The sequence below is a fragment of the Dermacentor silvarum genome, chromosome 2 (genome assembly GCF_013339745.2).
Source record: "Dermacentor silvarum isolate Dsil-2018 chromosome 2, BIME_Dsil_1.4, whole genome shotgun sequence".
Taxonomy (NCBI): Eukaryota; Metazoa; Arthropoda; class Arachnida; order Ixodida; family Ixodidae; genus Dermacentor; species Dermacentor silvarum.
Genome location: NC_051155.1, coordinates 210,771,920 through 210,793,216, shown reverse-complemented (window position 1 = coordinate 210,793,216; position 21,297 = coordinate 210,771,920). Strand labels below are relative to the sequence as shown.

The following is a 21,297-nucleotide window of genomic DNA, read 5'->3' as shown; positions in this document are numbered from 1 at the left end:
ACGATTGTTTCGGTTGATGAACGAAAAATTAGGTGCTATGGTTCATGTGAGGTCGTTGCTACGCCATCGAGCTTGATTTTGATTTTTTTTTTAGTATGTGGAGTTAAACTCTGATCGACTGGTCTTGATTCCTTACCATCTTGTTTGATTGAACCATTTTTTGCAACTTGTATTTTGAGTACCCGCGAGAGCGATAACAGTTGTGGTTGGCAATGAAAGAGTGAACCAGCAAGGTATCCCACGATGTCAGCGACCAAGCCACCCCATTTACTTTCCTTGATGCCCCATTAGCACTTTTGATTTGAAAAGTCAAGCCAAGCCAGTCCAAGGCAAGTGCAGCAATGAAAAAAAAAAAAAAAAACATGGCAGCGGACAGCAGGTAATTCTCTCGTGTTTTTCGGGGTGGCAGAAAGTGGAACATAGATTTGTCCGGGGAAGAAATAGACGCATTAGCGCATGTTTTCACTTAGCGAACAGCGTGGACAGGACCTTCCTTAATTACATAGTGAATCAGACGGCATCGCGCGACTTTGCCGTGGAGCTCTTTGTGTCAGATGGAACGGGTGCTGGAAGTCGCAGCGCTGCTTTGCCTGTAGAATAATATCGCCAAAGCTATCTCCGCTGGTTTCTGACATTTTGTGCCTGGTCGCAAAATGGACAGGTTCAACATAATGATTTCAGCGTTTCTGGTGGTCACTTCTCCATGGTTCAACCCCGCTGTAACGTCACTGCCAACTTAATTTTTTTTTTTTCAAATCTTGTTATGGCTAAGCAAGTGAAAAGTATTAGTCGTTATGAAAAATTAATTTTTTTAGTGGATTGATAAGCCATAAAGAGCAACATTCAATCATTAGATGTTGCTTTGGTGCTTCATACAATAATTTTATGCTGCAGTGTTTCCAAGTATGTGGCATAAACTGTCTCGTTTGTTATTTCTCTATGTCTGAACGTAAGTCGTTTTTCGACTATGTGCTGTTTATTATTTCTTTCAGTTTCTCTTATTGGCTCTTGCTGTTCAGTGCTTTCGGATGAAGACATTTAATGCAGTGAAGTCTCCTGGTTTTATCACACTACCTTCAACCTTTCTTGTTAGTGTGGCATGCGCCGTTATTAAATGAAGCTAATAAAATGGCTTTGTGTGCATCGCTATTGGTCTACGTTTTCATTTCGTGTGGCCATGTGCAACGGGGCTCAAAAGTATGCTCTGTCAAGCAGTAAGGTCATGTTATAAGCCTGAATTTCTCAACTAAAGGATTTTTACTGGGCGCACCAAATGCCTAGGTCTTTTAAGATGTCCTGAAAGCGTACTGAAAAGATCCTCAAATGCTTTTCGAGGACGTCCCGAGGACTTGCTGAGGCCGGACATGTGGACTTGATAGGGATTTGAGGCTCATGCAGGGATGTCCTGAGGACGTCCCGAGGAGGTCATTGTGTTGTCTGGGCTCTAGTCATCATCCTGCATGAAAACTCGTTTGCCGCCACCTTGTGATGACAAATGCAATGACACTGGTGGTGACAGTAGGCTGTTTATATTGTTGCAAAGGCGGCCTTGGTTTCATGTCCGATTGTAATGCATATGAAGTTTGCAGAACAATTCGAAACGGAAAGGTATGCGTTAGAGTCAGGCAGATAGGGTAACCATTCATTGCGAGACGTTTGCGACTCTAAATCTGCCAGAGGCAGGCCGAAAGTGTGCATTTCCAGCATGAGTTTTACCATGCATTCATTGTCCCCCAAGTGCTGCTAAGACAGATGTTGCAGCCATTGAGGTCATAAGTGGGGTCAGGCGTCTGCTGACTAGTCAAGTTTGAATTAGCCAGTAGGGTTGCTACCGTTGCTGAGGAAAAAACTGGCATACACCGAGAGTGTTCATTCTACCTTAATTTTCTGCGCTGTTTATCAACACAAGCTATGTTGAACCAGCTAGCCCAGTGCCACATGCTTTTGCAACCTTACTCTTCTTGTTACACCAGCCACCTACAAGAACTTGCTACAATGGCATTGACTTCATTTTGTACTTCTGTTTCTTCCTTCTCTTTCACTCTCAGGGAGGAAGACCACCTGCCTGCAATCCTTGCCAGTGCCGGGGGCTGCATCCTGCTGCTGGGTATCTTTCTGGCTGTGTTCAGCTACCACTGGTTCCAGCGAGCCAAAACGAAGGAGAACACTGTCAAAATGACCATGGTGAGATAGCCACTATACTTCGTACACTCTTGCTTGAGATGAGTGTGCTAGAATCCAGATCTATGAAAACATCCAGAATGTCAAGAGTTTATGTTGTAAACAGCGAACAGCTGGCAAGCATAATGAAGACTGATAAAAATCTTTTATTTTTCTTGTCTAGCAAAGTTTACTTCAGCACTGTAGGCTTGAACAGCAACATTGAAGCTGCATTGCTATCAGCTTCAAGTAAAATTGTGCAATGCAGAGTGCACAAAGCGAGGCACAGAAACGACAGGAACAACCGTCCCTGTGTTGCTAGCATGCACTCGTCCCCGTCATTCCTGTGTCTCAAAATGCCCACATAACATTGCGCAGTTTTATTCGAAGGTGATATGCACCAACTCGCCTGATACAATGTTTTAATGCATTGCTATGCTTATGTTAAACAGAATTAGAGGTCCTGGATTTCACGCCTACTTTCTAGTCATTTCTTGATTACGGCAACAGCCAGAACACTAATGCAGCAAGAGTAGCATTCTTCAGTTTCTCAGGGGAAAAAGAAGGCTCAACCAACAGCCCCACATCAGGAAAATGACATTGCGGGTCTGGAGCAAGTCGGAGTTTCCATTTGAAGCTAGCACCCTTTTGTTGCTTTCTCTGCTAAGGCGGCATATTGCAGACAATATAAAACTTGGGAAGGGTAACACTGCCAGAATGTTGTGAAATGCTTGGTAGTAGTTTTGCATAAGTGTTCAGAAGTGTTGACAGCTTTTTTTTGTGTGTGTGTGTGTTGGTGCAAGTTCTATCCTTGCCTTATTCTCTCTCTTCTTTCTCTCTTTTCTCTGCTTTCTTCTTTCAAGAACTTGTAAGTGGATTTTCATTCCTTGTGATTGCAATGCTTTCTCAACAACTTTTCTTTATACTAACGCACTCTTCCTTGTCAGTATTGTGCATGCTGAATGTTGTGTTTAAGCTTTTGTGTCATGATGTTTAAAATTATATTCGTAATTATAAAGGTTTTTCTTTTTTTTTTTTCCTTTTTCTTTTTTTTTTTTCTACACACAGAATGCCAATATGTGCTTTTAGATTACTTGGTAGCTCCATGAAGAGTGAAGGTATCCTGATGTCTTGAACTCTTTGTTACCTACGGGCCTCAGTGCAAAGCAGTTCTTTATACTCATTTTGCTACACTGCATGGCCTTTTGTGTGACTAGATTGCAGTGTGACTAACGTGGATTAACTCTTCAATGTCGATTGTGTAGTAATGTGACACTTATTTTTTCAACAGCGCATGAGCGGTTTTGAAGACAACGAGCCTCTGAAGCCAACAGATATCAAGCCCAATCTTGCCCAGCTAAGAATTGTCAAGGAAGCCGAACTTCGCAAAGGCGGAATCCTTGGCTACGGAGCCTTTGGTACGGTCTACAAGGTCAGTTCCTGTTCTGGTGTTCTTGTTTGTTGTTCACATCCTCTGTATTTCATACTGAACGATTTTATTGTGTTCAGTATGCCTTGAGTATTTAAATTGACCTTTCTTGTTCAGGGTGTCTGGGTGCCCGAGGGTGAAAATGTGAGGATTCCTGTCGCCATCAAGGTTCTTCGTGAGGACACAGCACCAAACACGAACAAGGAGTTTTTGGAAGTGAGTGCACTTGTTTGTTCTGATGCATGAGTTCTTTCTGATGCTTGTGTTGAAACACAACTAGCGTTGAAACGAAACTACGTACATGTAATTACAAGAGTTCTTTTGCACTTTTTATTTTTCTGTAGATTTGATAAATTTTTGTGCACTCTACTACTAGAAAATGCAAACGAAATCTAATCAAAAAAGAGTAACAGTGCCAGAAGGCGGTAGTGAAATGCTTGTTGTTCCTTGTGGAATGTGAGGCATATGATTTTCGCTGCTTTGCTTTTATCACTATTATTTCTTCAGGAGAGGGTCTCCATGATGAATGAGAGAAGCAGAGTGGGATATGCCGAGCTGTAGCCTGTGGCCAAATTTTTCAAAGAATCTTTCCTTATTTTTCTCTTCGTCATTTGCTCACATGCTGCCGTGATCATCTGGATTAGTCACTCAGTTTAATGAATGATAGGAACAGAATCGTAGGAAAATAATTTTTTCAAAATGTGGTCCATTGTGGTTCTTTTAGCTCAAGTAGCATTGCAACAGATCACCTGTTTTCTGAATATGGGTGCTGCTTCGTTTCTTTGCAGGAGGCGTACATAATGGCAAGTGTGGACCACCCCAATGTTCTCAAGCTGCTGGCGGTTTGCCTGACATCACAGCTGATGCTGGTTACACAGCTGATGCCCCTTGGCTGCCTCCTTGACTATGTTCGCAACAACCGGGACAAGATTGGCTCCAAACCACTGCTGAATTGGTGCACCCAGATTGCTCGGGTAAGCTGATAGCAAACGACGTATTGCAGGTTAAGTGCGATGAGGTTAACAGCTTATTGGGTTGAGCTCTATGTTTGTTAATGCATTTCTCCAGAACATCCAGGTAGTACTTATGAGCAGTGTGTGAACTGTTTTTTGTTCCCCCCATCTTGGAGGGATTATAGATCGATCCTTAAAATGTGAGTAAGTTTATTTCTGAACTCTTAAACTGTTGCGGTACTCGTTGATCAGTTCGTACTATACTTCCAACGACGAGAAGCACTTAGTAGGCTACACCTTTTTTGTTTCCTTGCTTTATGGGAAAAAGCCATGTTCCTAATTAATTTCAGGTTAGTACACAGAAGAGTTTTGACGATTACGCATTTTATTTGCCAGTTTACTGTCTTTCCAATACCATGTGCTCACACAGTTTAAACTTCCAAATGTGTTAAGAGGAAGCTTTTTGAGAAACTTTCCTTTTGTGATATTTTGGGGTAATAGCAAAAGTACCTAGACCTTCCATGTGATGCATATATCAAATCTATATGTTATGTGTGAGACTTTGGCAATTTCCTCAAGTTTCTACATTCTCTTGCTTTATATGAGTGATAATTCGCTACTTGCCTAATTGAACCACTAGTCTCATTAACATTTTCATCTTGGTTAGCAGTAAAGCTCTTGGAATAAGGATCTAAATGTCTTAAACCATTATTTAAGTGGTACACTAGTATCAGTCTGTATTGAACTCCTTCAGAAACTGACTGCTAGTGTTCTATAGTTATGCTTGCATCTGCGCACAGCCAAAGAGGGCATTTCTGTAAGCTTTATTTTTTAATTTCCAAAAAGTTTTTGCAGAGGGCTTTAGCAGTTTTACATCCAGCTCTTACCTTAAAGAATATTTAGCAAGTTTGCTTTGACGGTGTGTGTACTTATGAGTGTTCGTCTGAAGTTGAAATATGCTTCTTTGCTCAGGGTATGGCCTACCTGGAGGAAAAGCGCATGGTTCATCGTGACCTTGCCCTAAGAAATGTCCTGCGTAAGTTTGTCTGTTTTTGATCTGCTGTTTGAAAGGAGCTGCCTGCATAGCTTTCAATTCCCTTTACATGGGAAGCTGCATTTACTGACACTCTTGTGCCATCCTTCTTTTCAGTTCAAACACCCGGCTGTGTGAAGATCACCGATTTCGGTTTGGCTAAGCTGCTTGACAACAATGAATTTGAGTACAAAGCAGCCGGCGGCAAGGTACGTATACATGTTTTCTTTGGTTCATTGCTTCTTGTTTTGCAGTACTAATTTGTCCAATGTGCCAATTCTTTATTTTGTCTTGTACTCACAATTTTGTTATTCTTTTGTGTACTTCAGATGCCAATCAAATGGCTGGCGTTAGAGTGCATCCAACACCGCATCTTCACACACAAGAGTGATGTCTGGGCATTCGGTAAGTTCCCCTTGACTCGCATGGTTACCTTCTACTCGCATAATTACACAGTGGTCAAATAATAAAGCCCACAAGCTTCTTACCTGTCTGCCTGGAAAGTGAGTTACCTGTATTGCATTATTGCAGGTGTGACTGTATGGGAGCTACTGACATACGGTATGCGACCTTATGAAAATGTTTCTGCGCGAGATGTACCTGACCTGCTCGAGAAGGGAGAGAGGCTCAACCAGCCATCAATTTGCACTATTGATGTCTACATGATCATGATCAAGTGTAAGTGTGAATTCTGTGCATTTAAGTACGGAGCACTTTCTGGGCCCGGGCTGTCGGTGTCTAATGTGTCGTGTGTCATGCCGTCATGCTCTGAAAATACAAGCGCAAAATGGTGCCAAAACATGCCAATACCAGTGCAATACCGTGTAAAATTGACCTAACTAGATTCAGAATAATATAAAATACTGGAATACTCGTGAATTAATCGAATTAACAGAAATTCATTAAAATCGCTTCTATCATCAGCAAAGCTTTGGCTCCATGTGCGTGGCGGTTTCCCACCAGTTGTGCCTTAGCGCAGGTGTCAAAACGGATGATGGATTGATAGATACAAGATAAACAGAGGATAGAACAAGATAAACACAAGGACAACACGAGGGAAACACCGGCGAATCACTGCTCCACACTTCCCCAGCTTTCACGTTGAGTGGAACTGCATTACCGCCGAGTTTACCATTGCATTAGCGCCAAGTATTTTCTTGTTGCCAGACAATGACATTTTATTGAACCCTTGAACCAAGGTTTTTGACACATTTTTTTCTCTTCAACATCGAATAGTAACTCAACTAGTACCATTTGTGATGAACCTGTTGAAAAGTATCCAATTAAGGTTTTATTGGAGGGCACTTCTAACTTTCATGTGCACTGAAACATTTTGTGAACATAAAAAAAGCGTTGCTGATCTCTAAGCGAGGCTCCTGTGAACGTGTGAGCCAAATATTGTTGCACTGCACGCAGCAGGGAATTGAGAATCTCATGTCAAAAGCAATGAACAGACACTTGCTCTCGCATCCGCAATGTCGTCATCAAAAGCTGATCGAAAGCAGTTGACCGACCAATGCTGTTGACTGATTTCATGATCGCGAGAACGTTCTCAGTGATACTTAATTGCTAGTTTTGAGTTAAATGAAAAATATGTATGTCTGCGAGCTCAAAAAGACATAAAAATTATGTCATCTTTGCACGGCGTGTAGCTGCGTCTGCTGCGTGTGGCCTCTGAGATGGCAGTGGCATGCTGCAATACTGTGGTTGCCACAGGGTGCCGCGATGAGCCCTTATGCCGCTGTGATACTCTTAACTTTTGGCTGGGGCTTTGTTCTCTTGGCTTCTCCACTGTGCAACTTCCAGTGTGCAAGCAGGGACAAACAGAGAGAGATAGCTGGGTATCGGTGTAACACCTTCACTTATAGTTGAAGTATTCGGAAAACTTATGCGGCATGAGATTCACGGGACAACATACTTTAATAGTGAGGCCATTCTATGATTAGTTAGAAAAGTGTTTCAAAGCACCTTTAGGTTTGCTCGTAGAATGTATGCCTAGGAGTCCACCTAATAAGAGAAGCACAAGTTGACAGCCTAGATTTGCTATCGTTTGACTTTTGAATTGTACGTTCACCTGTTTAACAATTCTGTTTTGCATCTGCACAGGCTGGATGCTTGACGCTGGTTCACGTCCCTCCTTCAAAGAGCTGGCCGAAGAGTTTGCCAAAATGGCTCGCTGATCCAGGGCGTTATCTGGTCGTTCCTGGTGACAAGTTGATGCGGCTACCCAGCTACACTCCGCAGGACGAGAAGGAGCTTATCCGGAACCTGAGCATGCCCATGGAAGGCTCGGAGGTCATCATGGATGCTGAGGAGTACCTGCAGCCCAGAGCTCAGCCCAGCATGCTCTTAGGTGCTGACCAGGCTCCGCCACCTACACCAATCAAGGTAACCAAGCTGTAGACCTAATGCTTGACTGGCTTATGAGAGCAGACTGCAGTTAATGCAGAATTGAGGCATTAAGGTTACATGTGATTTCTCTACAGTAAATGCCTGCTATCAATGTGAAGCCATTCTTGTCCAAGTCAACCCAGTTGTTGTTGTGTATCTGGTACCTGGCTTTTTTTCGCAAAGCAACCAGTAAAAAGAATACTGCGGTTTGCATAGTCATTGTAGTGTTCCTATTTGGATAGTCATCAGTGCACGACGTCTGCCCGAATTAAAAGCTCTGTGGCCCAGAAGAAAGTGCCGAACTGCATATGAACTGCAAATAATTGTGTATTAATTTAATATTCTGTAGGGTACTCTGGTACTAGACGCATAAATATTTGATTGAGGGAAGATGCTTGCAACATCAACAAGTCCAGAAGCCACCTGGCCCATCATTGTGCAAGCTGTGGCTGCTTGCTGTGGTTTGAAAAGACAGATAACTTAGAAGTACTGAATGCTGGGCGTGTTGGTATTCCATATTCAAGAAAGAATGGAGCGAACACACAGAGACGAGAAAGAAAAACTGCACTCGTTCATGTTTTTCCTTCTTGTCCCTGTGTGTTTGTGCCATTCTTTCTTGAATACAGATAACTTGTTTCCATCCCAGAATGAAGGCTACCCAAGGAGCTACTGAAGATTACCATATCTTCCGAGAACTAGGATGATTATTTTAGTTGCTAGTGTGTTGCTTTATCCGCCAAGAAAAGAGACCTTTTGGTAGGCACATGATTAGTATTGCTTTCTGCTACCCCTCCGTCATTCCTTGTCTGGTTTCTTGAGCATGCGTGATGACTGTTTTGATCTATTTATTTGTGTCGTTTTAATTAAGTCTTTCAGTTGCGAGTAGCATCGTTGTCTATCCCCTTCTCTTGTGTGTTCTGTTTGACACCCATTACACCACGATGAATCTGTACCAACTAGTCCAACTTTCAGTTCTTCTTACATGTCAACCTTTGCTTGCAGAAATTCATGGATGATCGTGGGTTCGAGGAGGATCCCTCTGTTGGAGTTCCAAACCCGGCCGAGTTCTTCCCTGCCAACATGGTTCCCCATCCTGACATGAATGGGGGCTGCCACGCCAATGGTATGAACCCTCGCGGCCGAGAGAACAGCCTCAACCAACGCTACTGCTCTGACCCGCTAAAGCTCCTTGGAAAAGATGCCGGTGCGTCTGCGCTTTCTAATTGTTTCAAACATGCATGCTTTGCCTGCTTTCTTTGACGACCATGTATGCTGAGTGAAAGTTAGTTGCCACTGCTGCTGCTTTTTCATGAAATTGGTGCTGTGCTTTGTGCAGTTCGCTTGTACTACGAGTGCAGCCAACTAGCCAGCTATTGTCCCAGCATATTCATCATGAACTGTGGGAACAGTGTGCTGCAATGCAAATAAAGCACTTCTGTACTGTAGTCAAGTTTAAGGCAAGACATTGTGTGCATATGGATCCGGATTCACTCACAAGTTGAAATGTGTGCCTCACTGGGAACACAGTGCATATAGTATGCAGCATGATGATCACATGCTCTAGACAAGCTTGCAGGGGGCAATATGAATCTTTAGTGTGTTAGCCATAATGTTCAAGTGCATGCCTTGGATGCCATATTGATAACACTTACACTGATAGTGTGCACACATATGAGCTCAATTTGGGTGTCTTGCTCTATGTACACATGTTCACAAGTAACACAGGTTATCGGCGAGCATTGTTGAATATGCCAAAGGCTGGCTGCCTACTCTATTATTGTTGTCAACAGTTCCGAATGTTTGTACATCTCATATTACACTTGTCTGGCATCTTAGTTGGGATATTACTTCTAATGTCAATAACCTCTTTCACTTTGGGTTCTCAAGGGAGGTTATTAAAACTCCTGGAAGGGTGAAGGGGATGCTGATCTCTTAAGCTCACCACCCTTAATACACTCCTTCTGGCATCAAAGGCTGCACGATAAATCAATGTCAATAACTGTTGTGAAGATTTGTACTTTCTGTGCTGGCTCTTAAAGACACTAAAGCCAGGCTTCTGTGATTCATTTCTCTGTGAAACTCATGCTACTACGTACTTACCATTGTAATGAATCTCTTGCATGCCATTCGTCTCGTGCATGAACAGTGCATGAAAGCGCTTGTCTGAATGCAGGATGAGTGACGAACACATCAGCCATTTTTATCAGTTGATGTTGTTGTATAGGAACCTAAAGCACCTCTGTGTTTGCAGTATATATTTGAGCTTTTTTGGCAATTGGTAATGCACTTGTATGGCCATAGTATTGTGTTGGCATCAACTTTTGTCTTTTCTCCGATTGGATGTTTGTACTTGGTCAACTTAACACCAAGGTCATAGAAAGTTGTGAACACCTAATGTGGTATGTCGTATACAGTTTATTTTTAATATATAGAAGTAAATGAAAATAAATAAGCAAGCAGAAAAGAAGTTTGATGTGTCATGGAATTCTATAATACTGTAACTACAAGATGATAGAAATTAAAGGGGAGCCTGGTTTGCCAAAACCCATTTATTTCACAAGTGAGCTGCTGCTTGTGAATGCACAAGAAAAGTATAAAGGGTGATTTTTGAAGGTGGTCATGAGGATAGGTTTAAAGACATTAACTATGCAGATGTGGTGACTCTGTCTTATTAGTAATCTTCCTAAAGAGCATGAAAAGGGTAGCTGACAATTTGTTGGGCTCATTTTAGGCTGTTGTAGTTATGAGTCGACCACTTTCAGGAAGACACCAACTTTCGTGTACAATTTTGCCATTAATCTCTGCTCGGCGTAGCACGAATGCTTGGTCCATTTGTATGATATCGCCCCCCCCCCTTTTTTTTTGGCGTCTTTGCATACCACTACATTCAGATTAGTCAAATTTATTTGATATACCACAGTATCTCAAATATGTTGTGACTTAGATATATTGAAGTTGATGTGTCATTATTTCTTTGTCACAGAGATTTTATAGACAGTTCTACTTTGTGAGCACAAACCTTGACAAAAAATAGTCTCATATATCCTGCTTCATAGCACTGAAAGTAAAGGGAACACACCACTTTGGTAGCTCATGTCCTGCAACTATTAACCCATATTGCAGAGGAAGGAGACGACGATGCCTTCATGCACAATGCGGCAACGCTTCCCAAGGGATCCAAACCAAGTGACATGCGCATGTCCCTACCGGTGGATGAGGATGACTACCTGATGCCTTCACCCCGATCCAAGGGCCTCTCCACTACTTACATGGACTTGATCGGGGACAGTCGCTACTCAAATGGTCAGTGCTTTTCACAACTGTAGCAAAACTATAGGGGGTTCAGGGTACACTATACAGCTTATGAGAGAGAGATTGTGGTCGTGAAGAGGAAGAAGCGCAGTAATGGACAATCCTCAAGCGAGCACTCGCATTGTGTTCAGATTTTTATATCAAATCTGCCAGAAGAAAGCAAAATGCCCTGCACGAGATCACCTCAACATTTGAATCATGCACAGCTGATGTCGGAGTTTAGTATCTCTGTTGTAGTTATTGTAATACTGCGACTGCTGTTGTATGGTTGTTTAAGCTGTTCCCTGACTGACACTTTCCATCAAAATTGAGCTCTGTGGTGGCAGCGAGCCTTTTGGTGGCAGCACACCCTGCCACCATGCAAAAGATACACAAACTGGCATGCCAATGTCCACATTTAGCACTAAAAGCACATGGAAATGATGTAGATTTCTCTGGCATTTTAGGCTGAGTTTGCGCCTCATTAAAGGCCAACTGCAATGAAATACTGGACCGAGTAAACAGCCCCGTTTCAGATATTTTAGACATACAGTAGCCTCTGTGGAAAACTTTATGTTCGAAATGCGAGTGGGTGCTTCACAAAATGCTCGCAATAAACTGTTTTTCACACCGAAACTGAAAAAAAGGTTTGTTCTTTTAACAAACTTTAAACGTTTAGCTATAACGCCGCCATTACCACTCGCTGGAAATGACATACTATTTAAAATAAATTGTACAGAACCAGCACCCGGGTCGTCTGCTTCCCTTGCTTGTATACCATTCCCATGTATCAGCGAACCGGTCCCACACATGTGCTAGCCACAGAGTTACTGTACTCTGCTAGCTGCTTCGTGTGCTCCGGCTACGCCGTTGCGCGCCTGCAATGCTCTTTTAATGCTAAGTATTCCCCAAGTGGAACCAGTTTTCTGCATCTGATTGTCTACATGCAACAAGCAGACCCTCGTCACATCTACACCTCGGCCGCCGCGTCACATTTTCTTGCGTGACAAATGCAGCCTGCGATTCCTGCTGACAGCGTTTATGGCGCTGTGTCAGAAAGGCTTCCATTCCGTCCGATGTAAAGATGTACAAAATGGCTCGAAGATGATGCACTACCGGGAATGATCGCTCGAGAATATCGTCCCTGAATACGACTTACCTTTGCTTTTTGTGCACCTTTGCTTTTTGTGCACCTTTGCTTTTCGTGCACCATCGTAGTTTATAGCAATTATGATCGTCCCGAGAAAGGGTTTGGTAAGCAGATTTTTCATGGGTGAGTGTGTTCGTGAAATGTAGCTTGTGCAGCTTTGTCAAGTGCCGTTTACATTCTTTGTGTGCGTTAGCTGGTCTGCATCGTGCATGCCTGCTACGGCGTGGTGGACGCTTGCACTCTGAAAGCTGGGACAGGAAAGATGTGTTCGGCCTTCCTCTACGCAGCCAGCGTTGTGTACTGTACAGATAAGAAAGCATGCCGACAGAGACGCCCATCAACTTGCAAATGCTGCGTGAGTGACACACCTGGGCGCAACTGAGAGATCAGCAGCCATGTACAGTTCTGAAACTTGTGCCACATCCCCATCACTACTTCTCACTGCCAGGTGCATGTGGTGTCTGCTTAGGCGCTATTTAAAGGCTGCTAATAAGAAAATTACGCAATTACTAGCCCTGCGGCTTTGCCAAGATTACATTCATAGTATACGCTAAGAATTTATAGGGAATTTAGTGCAAGCGAAATTTTGTTGCAGTTGGCCTTTAGCAGCAGAAGAGCGAGAAAGAGAAACTCGCTGCTCAAAGTGTTCACTCGTGAGTGTGTGGAAAACGCAGACCTGCTCTGAACCAACTAATAGTGAAATTTGCCACTACATTTGTCAGGCTATATTGGAGATTGCTTGCTTTGAATTCTCTATTTTTGTTCCGCTGAAGGTTATTGTGTATGGACATCTTTTTTCACAATCTCCCTGGTATCTAATCTGCAGCTCTGACAACATCATTAAGTAACATTAGGTTTTGCAGTCGTTTCACAGATTTCAGTATAAAAATTTGTGCGTTTGAATTTTATTTTTCAATAGGAATTGTCATTATTTTTCGTTTAATTATGTCTTATAGTATCTTATATTATAACAGGAGCTTCTTCAGCAATTCAAAGTTGGCATTACCATGTATTTCACATCTGCGTCACTTCTTAACTGCTTTTCCAGCAACTGTCACTTTACGATGCACGACTCGCTGCACGTTAACTTTCTCTAGGCACAAATATTCACACGTATGCCTGTGTAGCAATTAACGAGAAGGGGAATCGAGGCGCCCAATTTCTGTTAGTCACAATCATATGAAGCCAACAGACAATGAAACCTAGGAAAGCGTAGGATAAATTATTCGTTCTATTTAAAATGTGGAAATGATAAACAATGGGAAATGAAAGTTCATAAGAAACTCGTGGTCGGGAGTTGTAGCACTGGCTAAAACTTCCATGCCTAGATTTCGCACACATATAATGCTCAAGAAAGTGTATTAGAAAACAATGCCATGGTAGCTCAGTTGGTAAGAGCATTGCATAGTATTACAAAGATGTGGGTTCTTGTCTCAGCTGTGCCCAGTTGTTTTTTCGTCCACTTCCATTTCTCTTTATTTATCATATCTGCATTTGAAATAAAACAAGTAATTTACCCTGTGCGCTTTTTTTTTTTATCATTGTCTGTTGGCTTCATGATTGTGTAGCAATTAGTAGTACATGCAATTAAGGGATCTAGCCTTGCAGAAGAGTTGGCACTTGCCCCCCTCCCCACTGTGTCTTCTAAAAAGTGCAAGAGTGTCCATTGCAACTCCTACCTAGACAGTCTAGAGGACCCCAGAAGAAGTAGTTGTAAAGCGCATTATGCATGATAGCCTCGTCTCTGTATGGTGACAGTAACATACGAGTACAGCCTATAAAAAAATATAATTCATGGACATCGCAGAGCGCAGGAAGAGGCAAAAATTTCTCATTGCGTTAGAAAAATACATCTGTATATTAGAATTCTACTTCGCGCTTTCCTGCATCGATTTTGCTGTTCTATTATGTTTCATAGTAACAATGTTTGCGTGCCTTGTTGCAAATGCTGTGTCCTACAGAGAATGCAAGAAAACACTTGGTACTGCCATTATTTGTCACAAGAGCCACACCTTAGATACTTTTTAATAGATATGAGCTCTTGTGTTTTCATAGTGCAATAAAGTACCAATTTTATAGAGACAATATTTTTTGAGGAACTGTTCCAGATTGGCCAGACTTCTTGACCACTGTCTAGGAGTTTTGAAAATGCATTAGTGTTGGTGGCCCAAGCATTCTGCTTCTTCACTTTTTACATGGCTAGCTTTGTGCTTTGTTCCGAGTACTGGCATTGCTGTTGGGTACTTGTGAACACATAAACCTGAAAACGTTGCTGATCACTAGTTCTTGTTTTGCATTTTACAGGTGTTGATGGCCTTGACCCCCGTCTTCAGGCCTACGGAGGCTTCATGCCAGACTTCGTTCCTCCCAACGGCCAGGGGCCGCTGCAGGGTGTTGACAACATTGAGTACCACCTCATGAATCGCAACGGGCCTGCACATCCAGTGGCAATGCAAATACCCCGTGACCCGGGTCCCCAGTACGTGAACACCTGCCCCCTGGGTTCTCCAAACACGGTGGTGCCCCCTCAGGGGCCCGGAGTGGTGACCCGCAAACAGCACAGCTCCGACGAGGACACTGATGACCACGAGTATTACAACGACTACGACCGACTCAAGCGGGAACTGCAGCCGCTCAACCATCGTAGCCGGAGTGAAACAACGGTCTAGTGACAGTGCTCCAAGCTGTGCGTGTGACAGAAACTTGTCGCTTCGGTCATCTCCAGTTGTAGTGATAGGCAGGCTTTGGAAAAGCTACTGTGTCTCCTTCGTGGTGAGAAGGCAGACTCGGTCAAGTCAAGCTGTCTCTGCTGGTATGGCATGTAGACAACAACCAAAGTGTGTGTGCAGGGGGCAGCTGAGAGTTGAAATGTGGCTTCTTCATTACTCATTTTACTCCTCTTAAACGATCAAGGGTGCAGCCAAAATTCTGAGCATATTAGAAATTTTTTCAGTACAATGTGGATCAAGACACTGAATTTTGTCATGTCTCATGTGAATAGGCATTGCAATCTGGTTTGAATTATCATTTAACTGTTGATATAGATATGGTCATGAAAAAAAATTTCGGATCTTGGCCAGGTCATTATCTTTGACAGAAAGCTCACAAAGAAATGGAAGCGAGAAAAAAAATTGACTCTAAGTCCACTTACCAAAGCACTATGACAGTCAGCACATGATGGCAGAGAGAAAGCTTTCCCGTTCATCTTGGAAAGAAAAGTCTTTCTGGGACTGCAGCTGTCAGCAGAACACACAAAAATCTTCATGCAAAGCATCGAGTGATCTCAGTCGTGTCTCCTGACAAAAGGCTTTTCGTTTGAAAGCAGCCAGCAGTGTGCAACAAGGAACTCTGCATCCGAGTGAAAGTCTTGCATTTGTTTCGACGCTAGCACCTTCAATTGCCGTCTGCTTCTGGTCACTTCAAGTCGCCTCGCCAAGGTTTCAACAGTGAACGCAGACTGTGACCAGTGTTGACTGTGGGTTATAACCGAGGACTCTGGAGAGGCAAACGAAGACGCGTCACCGTGGGACCAGTTATCACTTCCAGGAACTTGATATCTCCCATGTGCTATTTATTTTCGTGGAACACAAACAAGACTGTGAAAATGGAGTTAGTTGTCTTCATTGAGGACTGTGCTTCCTTTTAAAAAGGTCACTAAAGTTTCGTGCAGTTTGATGTAAATAGTATACATAACTCTCCCGTTTCTTTCTTCTGTTTTTTTTTTTTTTTCTTTAAGTGCATACTTTTTTATGTGAGCTGTGCCCAAAACATTGCCACTGTAGTCCTTTCCTTGTCCTTTATTTTTGTGCATCAACTTGCCACATTGTGCTACTAAGAAGTGCTGTTTGTTGTGCGTACTGCCATCCTGAAATTATTTAGCTGTCTTTCTCGTTCCTTGTGGCTTGATTAGCACATTGATGTCTTCCGTGCCTAACGACATCAGCGGGTGCATGTAATGCATAAGCTTTCAGTATTACAACTCATCCGAGTGCCATAAGACATTGCTATCACTTCACTAACTCGTGCAACAACAATTGGTTGACTCATTGATTACCTATTGACATGACGGTTGTTTTGTACATGTTGTCAAGCTTTTATGAACATATTTTTAGCAAGGCTTGAGGAAAGCCTGCACTTACAAGTCCTTTAAACATCAGTGCATAAGATGCATGTGTGTGCAAAGATTGGGCTGTTTATTGTCAAATTGTGAATGATGTCCTTGCACCATTGAAACCTGCAGCAGGGTTTGGTTTTGATTTCCTTTCTCCTCTCATGGGGCCTACCTGGTGATTTCTACTCAAGCAGCTAAAGAGCTTGCTTGAATCACTCCACTGGTTGTGAACGTTTGTAAAGAGTGCATTCTAAGAATGGTTGAATGCAGAGGATGACTCATTTTTAAACCTTTGAATTTCAGTGAACACAGTCATGCCATGTTTAAAAAAAAAATTTAATGATGGGGAATTGTGCGTTCTATTTTTTTTTACACATGTCTTTAAATCTTCTGTTTTGTTGCATGTGATGCAGTAATTGTTGCCAGAGCTTTACGAGTAATGATTCCTGCAAGCAAAGGAGCAAAAATGTTGCTTCGAGACTTTTTTTTTTTTTCTGTATTGCGCCATTCCAAGTAAAGTATGATAAAATCATAAAATTTGTAGAAGGGACCAAAACGAAATATTTTTGCATAGGAACCCTGTGAAAAACACAAGGTTTTTTACATTTGCAGCCTACAATGTCACTCTTTCCTTTGAGGTGTGAACTACTCATTGTAGCCTAAGACTCGTGTTTAACACTGCCTCATGATCATTGTAACAGTGTTTGGCTTTCCACAATGCTACAATGTTTACCTGTATATACGTACATTTTAAGACTTCTCAACTGGCTTCTACTGGAAAGCTCTGACGAATAAGCTCACCTCATTAGGCTCAGCTAGCTGCATGTGACTGCATGTTATGTATGTATTGTACAAAGTGTGTTTTACCAATGCCTGTTGACTTCACAGGTATTCCATTTCAAGTTTTACATAGTCCTGTTAGGAGCAGTCAAGGGCGCACATCTAATGTGACTGCTCCCAATGTGGGGTACCTCTGCAGAAGAGAGTGGAAATTTTTAAAGATGAGAGATGTATTTGCTATATGGTACATTAATAAAATTACTTGTCCCAAAAAAAAAGGCTTCCGTGATTTTTTATGAGCAGGTAAATTGTAGTGATGATGAAGAGCAAGAAATTCTGCAAAAAGTGCAAGAATGGCACTCTAATAGTGGGTGAACTTGTGCAGAAAAGGACTGGTAACATTTAAATCGCAGCGATAGCAGTGAGTACAGCAGCCATTGGCTATCAGATCATTGGTTGAATGACTGTCATTGGTGGTTCAGTTTGTTCACTATTTATGCATGTCTCGCCATACATTCCAGAATAATTGCTGGTGCTTACATTCACATACATTCATGCCCATATTGCATAGGCAGTGGCACCATGTCTGGATAAACGTGGCTCTGTGAACTAGCGAAGCTGTTTAAGCTCGAGGATGGTCCGTCGACTGTAAGCACCAAAACTTCCGCCTGGCGATGACGTCGTCATGCGTCGCCTAGCAACGCTTCGCCCCAGCTGCGTGAGCCGTGAGGTCATCGCACGCGCCGCATCTCTTCGCCTTAGCTACAGTGTACTAGAATACTGTACCTTAGCTCTGCTGAGCCATGACGTCACCGCGCCGTGCGGAGTGGTTGCCGCGGCTGCGCTAAGGTGGAGCTAAGCCGTGACGTCACTGCGCCGACCCACGGGATTCACGGCGATTCCGTGGGCGCTGCCATGTTTGATCACGTGGTGACGCGTCCATTGCTTGCCTCAACTGCCTCCGTGTTTACAATGGATGTGCATGACGCCGGTGCGGCTTAGCAAACCTCAGTTTCTGGAGATATCGTAGACGGTGATTGGGTGGGTGCCACGAAGCTTTGGCCGTAGTTTCAGAAAACATGCGAAAGCGCTTTCGGAGCTGATTAAGCTATGTCCAAATGGCGTGAGCAGCGTATATGGTGCTTGCTCTAAAAGCGGGGCTAAATATGTATTCGAAGCCATCCAAACTTTCCGCTCATGAATTGAATCGGGATTATGGTGTTTTGGTCTTCGTTGTTTATTTGGGGCAATTATTTTGAAGCAGCGGCTTGTCACGTTTCTGACTCAGTAAGGTTCCTCGGTGCGGTCACTATCTGATCATTTTCTGCCTAATCGCTCGTGGGTGTGCTCAATTCCGTCAGATTTGTCCTTGCTGTGCACAAGGCTTGAAACGTAGCTGTTCTGCACATTGTAATACCTTGTAGCAAATGCGTATGATCGCTACTAACTCGCTTACTCTTGTGGACCGTCACGAAACATTCAGCTTCGACCATTCGTGCGCTATCGGTGCAGTGCTGTGACTTACTGTGCGTATATAGTGCGCATATATTCAAGTGTGCGCCCATTCAATTATTCTTGACACGTTGGCGAAAGAGTGGGCGTAAGTTTCCGTGCCGGTTGGGGTAGATGTGTGTAGACACCAGTGGCGCACCGACGGGGGGGGGGGGGGGGGGATTCGGGGGTTGAACCCCCCCCGCCCCCCCCCCTGAGGCCGAGTTAACCCACCCTTTTGTATAACCCCTTTTCTTTCCTTGCGCCTTTGAGTACTGCAACTAAGATGTAAGAGGCGTAATCGTCTGCGAGTACGCAAAAAGCGCACATTCTGACAATTTCCCGTGAAGAAATTGAAATTAGTGCTGTTTAGATGGTATTGGCAAACTGTCAAACTGCCCCCCCCCCCCCCCCCCCCCCCCCAGGGCAGAGATCCTGGGTGCGCTACTGGCAGACACTGTCCGCGAAACCTACTATGACAGGAAGCGGCGCTACTCCCGTTATCATTGTGTAATGAGCGGTACTCACTCTTGCCGAAGTACCGGGGCTGAAGCCTTTTCTTTGAAGGTTAGCAATACAACGCTGGAGGATGAGCAAATTTGCGTATCCTCGAGGAAAGCCGTACATCTCGAAGTGCCGGAAACATGTACGGACAGTTGCAGCAGCGGTCCGCGAACTTGGCCCCACATATTCATTACAATCCTTAACACGCCAGTCACTATTTTTGCAGCCAACTACTGCACACGTCTTCAATCCACACGATTCAGTCCAGCATGATTGGAGCTCAGTGCGTTAGCGAAAACTCAGTTGTATTTCCGACAGCTGATCGCACAGAAGCAAGGTAGAAGCGGTAATGGTTTCGTATTCGTGCGCGGTCGCTGAGGAGACGTATGGCGCGCCGCCGTAAGCGCCATCTCGTTTCTCTAGAACAAACTGCTCTGCGAAAAGGGTCAATAGCTCCGCGCCGCCGCCGCGGTGACACAAAAGCCCCGCCGTCTCCGCGCTGAGCACAACGCGGTGTTCTGTGACAACGCCGCGAAGATGGGGCGGCCGACGAAGGGCGTCACTCCCGAAGAAGAAAAAATCGCGGCGCGAAAGCCGCCGCGCCGCTACTCGAGAGCGAGTGAGATGACTTCAGTCCGATCCCGAGTATCGCGCCACCGAAGCGGCGGTGAAACGTCGAAGATCCGGAGTTACGAGCCCGCAAAACCGAGCAAAAGCGTTTGAGCGTCCAGATACTTCAATGACCGAGTGTTCATTGCTCCTAGGGCTGTCGATGATTCCGAGGTGATGTTGCGCAAAACGTGGCCGAGTCTCGAAACATAACCTCGCAAAAACTTGGCCGAACCGAGATAAAGCTAGGTGGGGTCGCCAGCTTCGCTATTTGCCCAGTCTTCGCACCGCTAGTGTGAAGCTACCGCTAATATTTAACGCGATAGCGTTAACGGCCCCGTGTCGCAGAAAATCCGGCGTCGGCTTCGGCGCCGTTGTCGATGGAAAGAGGACTTGGCACCCGTAGGTACCGCGCCCCAGAGCTTACATGTACTCATCAACCCAGCATCATTCGGTACATTCGGTAGTTCTTGAAGTGGAGTTGAAACTACATCGATGTCGGAGTGGACCTTGCGAAGGCGTACCAATGAATTGGCAGCCACCGCATAGAATGGGGACGGGGATCGTGAGCGAGGCACACAGTGAGAGTATGTGCTCTGGGAAAACAAACGGAGTCTAGTGCTGAGGAAGAAGGAAGTAAAGCTTCGAGTCAGGAGAATATCCGAGCGAAGGGCAAACTGGGTCCACCTGGCGTGTAGTGCAGTAGCCACGATGCTCATGTCGGGAATTTCCGAGTCCTCCCTTATCCTTGGGCAGCTTAAGCATCTGCCTAGCTACACAACCAAAAGAAACTGAAAGAGAACCCCTCCAAAATGAGCTTGGTTCGGGTTGGAACAGGAGACACACATGCTATATACGTGAGAAAGGAAAAAAAGAAGTGACCTAAGAATATTCGCTCGAGCTGTCAATGGACGCGACAACTCGCTGAACTCCTGAATCCTGGTTTCAAGCTTCTCCATAGCTTGCTTCCAGTTTTCAGGAGACAGACCGTCTAGATCAAATTGGAAACCTGGAATTCGCAACCGCGTTTTGACGGGTAGACCATAACGGGCTGCGGACTGGACGGAGTGGAATTCAAGTACATGGCTGCACTTTTCGACCTATTTAACCTTGCACCGCTCGCCCTGCAGTAACTGTACATGACATCCAAGACGGTGTACGCTGATGCCTTGTCCGGGACGACAATAGACAAGTCGTCTGCATAGTGCAACTGGAGGGGAGCCTTATATAGTAGGAACCTGCCAATTCTACTGTCACAGGATAGCCTCTGCAGAAGGTGTTCAATTGCGAGTACGTAGATAGCAGGTGAGAGAGGATCCCCCTGTCGTACCCCACGACCCATAATGAAAGCCTCCGAGACGCGATCTGTATGAGAACAGCAGAAGTCGGTCGAGA

At 44.2% G+C, this 21,297-nt stretch overlaps 1 protein-coding gene across 1 annotated transcript in view; it reads left to right on the top strand.

Moving 5' to 3' along the window:
• LOC119442537 (epidermal growth factor receptor-like) overlaps positions 1-17,576 on the top strand; it is a 31,773-nt gene extending 14,197 nt beyond the window's left edge. Inside the window, 13 exon segments of the mRNA XM_049662227.1 lie at positions 2,049-2,184; positions 3,452-3,592; positions 3,707-3,805; positions 4,378-4,563; positions 5,515-5,578; positions 5,693-5,784; positions 5,905-5,980; positions 6,107-6,253; positions 7,682-7,749; positions 7,751-7,963; positions 8,969-9,170; positions 11,090-11,269; positions 14,712-17,576. Coding sequence (XP_049518184.1) covers positions 2,049-2,184; positions 3,452-3,592; positions 3,707-3,805; positions 4,378-4,563; positions 5,515-5,578; positions 5,693-5,784; positions 5,905-5,980; positions 6,107-6,253; positions 7,682-7,749; positions 7,751-7,963; positions 8,969-9,170; positions 11,090-11,269; positions 14,712-15,076 — 1,969 coding nt within the window. The 3' untranslated portion in view covers positions 15,077-17,576.
• The last annotated feature ends 3,721 nt before the right edge of the window (positions 17,577-21,297 follow it).